This window comes from Stegastes partitus, unplaced genomic scaffold, assembly GCF_000690725.1.
Source record: "Stegastes partitus isolate 25-593 unplaced genomic scaffold, Stegastes_partitus-1.0.2 Scaffold2710, whole genome shotgun sequence".
In the NCBI taxonomy this organism is placed as follows: Eukaryota; Metazoa; Chordata; class Actinopteri; family Pomacentridae; genus Stegastes; species Stegastes partitus.
Window position 1 is genome coordinate 14,763 of NW_007580441.1, and position 7,369 is coordinate 22,131.

Below are 7,369 nucleotides of genomic sequence, written 5' to 3' on the forward strand. Positions count from 1 at the left end.
GTTTCCACCCCGGCCAACACGCACGCCGCCGCGGCTCGCCACTAAACAGGAAGTGGCTCGTAACTAGGCCACACTTGCTCCGATCTGCCCCAAACTCGACATGCCGGATCACAGTCCTGCCCGGAGCAGGTTTGCGCCACACCCCGACGTGCGCAAAGGCCGACAAGCGTAGGGCGAGGACCCATCCATCGCCGCTTGCGGCTTTAATTCAGGTTTGAATTCAGTTTAGACATCAGACTACACTCCCTCTGCTCACTAACTGGACCAACCAGAACCTCCTGGTCCAACCACCATAACAGGGCCCAGGTCGGTAGCTGGACTCTCCTCCTCTGTGGTTCTGGTGGTGGAACCAGTTACCAAACTGGTCCATCTGCTGACTCCCTCTCAGTCTGTGAGAACAGACTAAAGAGCAGCTCTGCGCTCAACACCTCTGCACCGGACAGGCTGGAAACAAACAAACAAACAAACAAACAGACATCCTGTCACCTCCCTACAGCCTGCTGCTGGCATCAGCGCCCTGTCACACTGAACCTGTTCTATGGTTCTGATCCAGGTTGTCTTCTCCTGAGCAGGTCCTTGCTGGTGCTGATCTGCTCTCAGACGGACGTCGCTCTGGATAAAAGCGTCGAAGCAGAAAAGAAAGTTTTAGACAAAATATTTTGTGACTTTCTGAACAAACGTTTCAAAAATAATGAGTTCAATCAACGGCTTCACAGACTAACGAGCTGCAGCGCCGCGTGCTCGTTTCCCAGAACAGAAGGAGGTTTTAATCCACTTTAATCTGATCCAGGAACAGCAGTTACATAAACCTGATCTTTAACTGGTTTAACCTGCCGGCAGAAAGCGAGCTAAACGCAGCTCACAGAGAAACTGCAGAGATTTTACTGTGAATTATCTCCACATTTAATTCACACACGAGTCTAAAAAGCCGACTGCGTTCTTCATGTTTTAGCGTCGAAGCTCCAGAAACACAGTCATCAACTCAAATACTTCAGACTTGTCCAGAATCATTCTTGTTCTCCAGCAGTTAGTGGGTGGAGCTCCTCACAGCCACAAAACCAGAACCAACAGTCAGAACCAGAACAGCTCTGGCTGAAGGTTTCAGTCACTTCGTGACACAGACCCTTTGAGGTCCCACGGAACCACACAGAAGCCCACAGAAATATAATTGTTAAAATTAAAACAAAAAAGGTTTGAAATATTTCACCCAACCTGTAATATAGATCGATAAATAGATAACACCTGGGTCACAACCAGAAGCACAGGAGCAGAACCTTCACAGAACAGATGAACTATGTGGACAGAAACATCAGGTTCTCAGGGAGGATGTCGGGAGAACAAACTTCCTTTTTAGGATGAAGCCTCAACATTGACGTCTACAGAAAACCTCCACACAGACCAACATCTGCTGGTTGGTTCCCACCACCCACTGGAACATCTGATGGGTTCACCAGAACCTTTCAGAACCAGGCTGAGAACGTCAAAACTTTACAGAACCAGGCTGAGAACGTCAAGACAAACGCAGAGAGAGTAAACTTCAGCTATAGAAGAACATCAGAGCAGCTCTTCAGGACCAGTAAAGTCACATTCTGGACAGAGAAGCAGATTTCAGAGGATCCACAGTCACTTACAGGTTCCCCTCCATGAACACCTGGAGGCAGGTGAGTCCTGTGTGTGTGTGTGTGTGTGTGTGTGTGGGGGATTAGCTGCAGTATTTAATCTTCTGTCTCTCAGTGTGTTTTCAGTCAACATGCAGCAGATCTACAGACACACTGACGAACACTTTGAGGTTTATACGACCGTCTTCTCCCCACAAGGTGAGTCAACTCAGCACCACGAAGCAGGTTCAGCTTACATACTAACATTGCTGGTTCTTGAGCCTCTTTCACACAGAGGTCACAGTTCTGTTCATGTTCTGCTCATGTTCCTGCAGTCAGACAGGAACGCTCAGTGCTGGTAGAACCGCAGCAGAACCAGATATGGATCAGTGATGTATGAAACCTAATAAACTAAACTAACAGCAGCTGATCAAAGAGTCCAGATCAGGACCAGCTCGGTTCATCTCTGACTCCTGGAACGTTCCCGTGCAGCTGATGAACAGCTCACCTGTCTGAGGTGAGCAGCTGTTCCAGCTGCTGCTGGTCCATGTTGGACCGCTGATGGTGACACGGTGGCTCAGTGTGTCGCTGCAGCAGCTCTGGTCCGATCCTGCAGGTGTCAAACTGACTCCAGCTCCTCTTAACATCTGGGAGGAAAACAGCTGAACAGTGATGGACAGCATGGCTGGTCTTGAAGCTGTGAGTGTGTGGTTCCGTCACGGCACAGTTTCATGATTGTGGACGTCTTCCTGCTGCTTTGGTGTCATTTTCTACATCAATGATGTGTTTCATGAATATTGGAGCTGAAATGAGGAGAAATCCTGAACTAACTGGACCCAGTTCTGCTGCTTGTGTCTGATGATGTAAAGTTCAGTTCAGACTGTGTTGACAGTTAAACGGAACCGTGACTGGGTCCGACCCGCTCAGACTGTTGATGGGACTTTAACGGATCAGAGAGCAGCTGAACGTTCACACTGCAGCCTTCAGATGAACAGAACCCGGTCCAGGTCAGACCGAGGTTCTGCATCAGAACTAATTCACAGCGCTGAACAGACCGACTCTGATATCGTGCAGAAGGCTACACGTGTGAACAACTTTATATATTTCTCACAAGAAGAACAAACTGTGACCCAAAACAACACGAGAAGTTTAAATGTGATGGACATTGTGGTCGACGTACGTTTATTATATGAGAGTCTGTTTAATTCTCATCACGAGGTTGTGATGAAGAAAAGACTAATTATTTAACGAGTAACAAATCCAGTGATCAAACTGTTTTATGGTGATGTGGACGATTCAGTAAACCCACATCCCGCCGTCGTCTTCTGGCCGTCAGACACTTTCAGGTCATTCTGTCAGCTGCTGAAACTACTGTGGGAGCAAGTGGAGAACAAATGTAAAGCATCAGCTGAACTGATAAACAGACTTCTTGCTGATCTTATGAGGTCAGCATCAGACTGTGAGGCTCCAGCTTCAGGAGGAGTCTCTCTACAAGGCAGACAGAACAATGAAGTGACTTTCAAATCTGTTGCAGCTCTAAAAGCTTTGATCTTCTCATCGTGGTGACATTTTTCCAGGAGAGCTGATTGAGTTCAGTGCTATTTGTGTGGTGCAGTCAGCAACACGTTGTCTGTGGCTACAGCTAGCTTCCACCACCGGGATGGATAGCTGACAGTGTAAAACGTCTTTGAGTTACTCCTTGAGTTAGAAAAGCGCTGAATATGTTATTAATATTATCATCTCACAGCGCTTCACACAGTAGGTGAAGACCTTCTGGATTTAAACAGAACCCTCTGAACAAGCGGTCAGCGACGGAAGGAACCAAAAAAAATAGACCAATAGACATCCAGCTGTGTAGCTCCGTAGGCTAATGTGGCTAACGTTAGCTTTGATGGTGGAACTTAAAACCAAAAGTCCTGCTCTCACACATTCATTCATCTGTCAGTCACAAACAGAGAGCGTCTTCTTCCTGAAGGGGGCGGGGCCCGCAGCAGGGGGCGGGGCCAGCAGCAGCTCATTAAAACTACAGACACTAAAACGGTTCAGAACAGAACCAGAATTAAACAGTCACGGAGGAATGGTGTCATTTTGGGCATTTTTTAAAAAGATAAGCTGCCTTTCAAACCTGTTGGCAGGTTTTAGAGTTTAGTGTTTTAAATGAGCGTGAGCATTCAGGAACCAATCAGCAGCAACCTGACAAACTGATTTGCACATTTCATGCATCACCAACTGAATTAATGTAGGTTTCCATGGTAACATCCAGTTATGCAGATCAGCAGCTTACAGAATAAACCTGAGCTGAGAATCATCAGTATCAGTTACCATGGAGATCGAATCAGTCACCTGAAAACACATTGATCTGTTAGCAGCAATCAGATGATCAATGACTGATCAGAGTATTGATTAGATTGATTTTCTGTCAGTTTGCAGGTCAAGGATGAGAACCAGACAGGTGGGAGCAGAGAAGGTAACACCATCACTCATTCATTCACAACATCATTAATTCAGAACCAGCTTCTAACCTGAACCCGGTTGCAGGTCCTGGTTAGAACTTTGTGGATGCTCTTGGAGAACCTGAGAGTGTTTTAGTTCATCAGTGTTACATCAGTGTGACCTCTAAGTATTTACAGCCTGCTGAGCTCCTTAAAGCTGATTACCACATTTCCCNGTAAACATGGATGGTAACGGTGGAGCGTATCTGCCACTCCCCCGCCGCCACCGATGGAGGAAACAGAAGTGTGAGCGCTAACTAAACTAGCATCAGCAGCCAAGTACTGCCTGTGTGTTCTGGACACTTCCACCCCGTCAGAGGGCAACCCAACCATAACCTCCCCCCGGGGTGGAAGTGTCCCTTCCAGCATCAAGCCGTCCTTGTCTCTCGACCTCCGTCTGGACAATCCGACAGCCTTGCTATCCAACATAGAAGGTTTTACATTTAGTGTCGGATTGTCGAGTCACGACTGTAGTTAGATTTATTCTAGTGTTGGTGACGTCTGTGGACGCTTGTTGGACGTGTGGATTCCAGGTTTTTACATTTTTATAGTGTAAATGTTGCTCTATCTGAGTCCTGCTGACAGAAGACATCAGAGTTCTCTCTCCATGTTGTTGTGGTTCCACAGAGCTGCAGAACTTTATGCTAGCATGAGGCTGTTTGGGGATCAGAGGGTTAAAGATCCACATCTGTCACATTGTTTGTTGTTGTTACCATGGAAATGGGCAGTACAACTCATGACTCTTTCCTGTCCGTCAGTCACGCTCTGGAGTCCTACACCGCCCTGCCCTACCACCAGAGGGCGCCCTGCCCCACCAACCCCATCAACCGCCCCGCCTACCAGGGCAGCAACCCCATCAGCGACGTGTGGTCCCGCCACGCCCTCCACGTGGTCGCCAAGTACATGAAACGGTACGTAAGGCGGTTCCGCCGGAAGAACGGAACCGAGCAGGAACCCTGAGGAGCTTTATTCTGATGCTTACATCAGCTTAATGCAAAACGTGATCAGCTCAAGACTACATAAACCTCTGACATCAGGAGGACCGGACAGGAAATGTGTTCATGAACAACGAGTCTGTGTTGAGGATGAAGTTACTGATTGACTGACTGATCGATTACAGAGCTGTGCGCGACCCGGAGGACCTGGAGGCTCGGTCCAGCATGCACCTGGCCAGTGTGTTCGCCGGAATCGGCTTCGGAAATGCCGGAGTTCATCTGTGGTAAGAAGGAAGCTGCTGACATCTGTGGACCACAGGTGTTGGTCTGTAGACACACCTGGATGACATCGCTCCTTCAGAAGTTCTCCAGTGTCTCTGGTTGAACTGGTTCTTTGTGTGTTCTGTCACTGCAGCCACGGGATGTCGTATCCGATCGCAGGCAACGTGAAGACGCACTCCGCCAAGGGCTACAGCGTGAAGCACCCCCTGGTGGTGAGTCCAGACATGACAACTCATCAGCAGTGTGAACCGAGACAGGTTCCCCACAGAACCGCTGTGGTTCTGGAACATGTTGCTCGTTCAGCATGTCAGTTAGTGTTGTGTCTTCTCAAGTTGTGCCTCCTCAAGTTGTGTCTCCTCATGTTGTGTTTTCAGCCTCATGGACTTTCGGTCGTCCTCACGTCTCCGGCTGTATTCAACTTCACAGCTCCGATGTGTCCAGAGCGCCACCTGGAGGCTGCAGAGATCCTCGGTACCTGAACGCATCACAGACCAACACAACACACTGACACACGTGATGGAAAAAGCAGCTTCAGACTGACACAATGATAAAGTAGAAATTATTTGATCTGAGCCTGTTTACATTTATAATAAAAGTGAAAAATTATTTCATCAGTTAAATCTAAAGTTGGCGCTGAAACTTCCAGCAGCCAGTGAACACCACATTTTAGGTGATTGTAGATGTTTTAGGTGCGCTACGTTCAGGTGCAGTAACAGACTTTGTGCGCTGCCTTCAGGTGCAGACGTGCGGCAGGTGAAGCGGGAGGATGCGGGTGCAGTTGTGGCCGACACACTGCGTCGCTTCCTGTCAGAGCTGCAGGTGGAGGACGGACTGGCAGCTGTTGGATACAGTAAAGATGACATCCCGGCTCTGGTCAAAGGAACCATCCCTCAGGTGAGTCACACTGAGTTTGAACTTTCATTATCAACCTCGTCAGAGCAGGTAACGAGGTTTGAAAAGATGCTTCATAAACAATGTGTCCGTGGTGTGTTCAGGAGCGAGTGACCAAACTGTCTCCAAGAGAGCACAGCGAGGAGGACCTGAGCCGGCTGTTTGAAGCCTCCATGAAGCTGTACTGAGGACGCTCACCTGTCAGGTGGAGCTGCAGCTCAGCAGACGGCCAGCGGGTGGTGCTGTTGGTCTGAAATGAAACTTCACTGATTAAAACCACAGACTGTATAACAGATGGACGTATCAACCGGCCCTGAAAATTGAAGCCAACCTGGAAGTGTCAAAAACCTGCAGCATCACTACGTCCACTAGCTGCTGGCTCCACAAAGCCCTGGCTCCCATAGACTGGAACTGGAAAAGAAGTGATCACAGATCATGAAATACTGCATTCCTACAGCTCAGGATTGTTTTCTTATTAGTTTTCATGGTCAAGTCCAGAGATCAGGTGGCCAATCTGAGAATAAATCATTACTGAATTTTTGATTGACAGTCGGCAGCGACCATACAGACGAAGCGAGCAGAAGGCGGTAAATGTGGGCGGGGCAGAGAGGGCCCGCCTCTCAATCCATCTGGCCAATCGCTGCTCCTATGGCTCCGCCCCCCTCCCACGATTTTTGCGTCACTGGCTCCAAAAATCCAAGATGTCAACCAGGAAGTAGCAAAACCCTGGCTTCATGTTCTCAGAGCAGAAACCAACGGGTGACGTCACGGCAGCTACGTCCATCCGTTATACAGTCTGTGGTTAAAAGCAGTCAATAAAGTGCAGTTCAGACACTTGTGATCAGGCTGCATCACTTTAGATCTTGATTGAAAATTGATTATTTTTATCATTATGTTGAAACTTGTGATCACAAACTGATGATTTGTTTTTAGTCCAGATTTTACCTTTTAAAAGCTGAAATTAACCAGAAGTCACTCGGCTGTATAATAAAAACTGTGGAAATATGAAGTTTGGTGTTTGTCTTGTTGGGTGGGGGGAACAGCTGTGACGACAGACTCAGCGTCCTGATGTTGAACACATTCCCTGAAAGGATCTTCTGCTTTATTCCTGCAGTGTTTCACTTCAGTGTCAGACTGACTCTGAGGTTCAAGGTTCAGAGAAACACAAAAA

General features: G+C 48.0%; 1 protein-coding gene across 1 annotated transcript in view; it reads left to right on the forward strand.

Moving 5' to 3' along the window:
* The window catches only part of adhfe1 (alcohol dehydrogenase iron containing 1), a 16,977-nt gene extending 10,435 nt beyond the window's left edge, over positions 1–6,542 (forward strand). The window contains exons 9-14 of the mRNA XM_008305937.1: positions 4,849–5,001; positions 5,211–5,309; positions 5,441–5,519; positions 5,682–5,778; positions 6,044–6,201; positions 6,303–6,542. Of these exons, the coding sequence (XP_008304159.1) occupies positions 4,849–5,001; positions 5,211–5,309; positions 5,441–5,519; positions 5,682–5,778; positions 6,044–6,201; positions 6,303–6,386 (670 nt within the window). The 3' untranslated portion in view covers positions 6,387–6,542. The remainder of the gene's footprint in view (positions 1–4,848; positions 5,002–5,210; positions 5,310–5,440; positions 5,520–5,681; positions 5,779–6,043; positions 6,202–6,302) is intronic.
* The last annotated feature ends 827 nt before the right edge of the window (positions 6,543–7,369 follow it).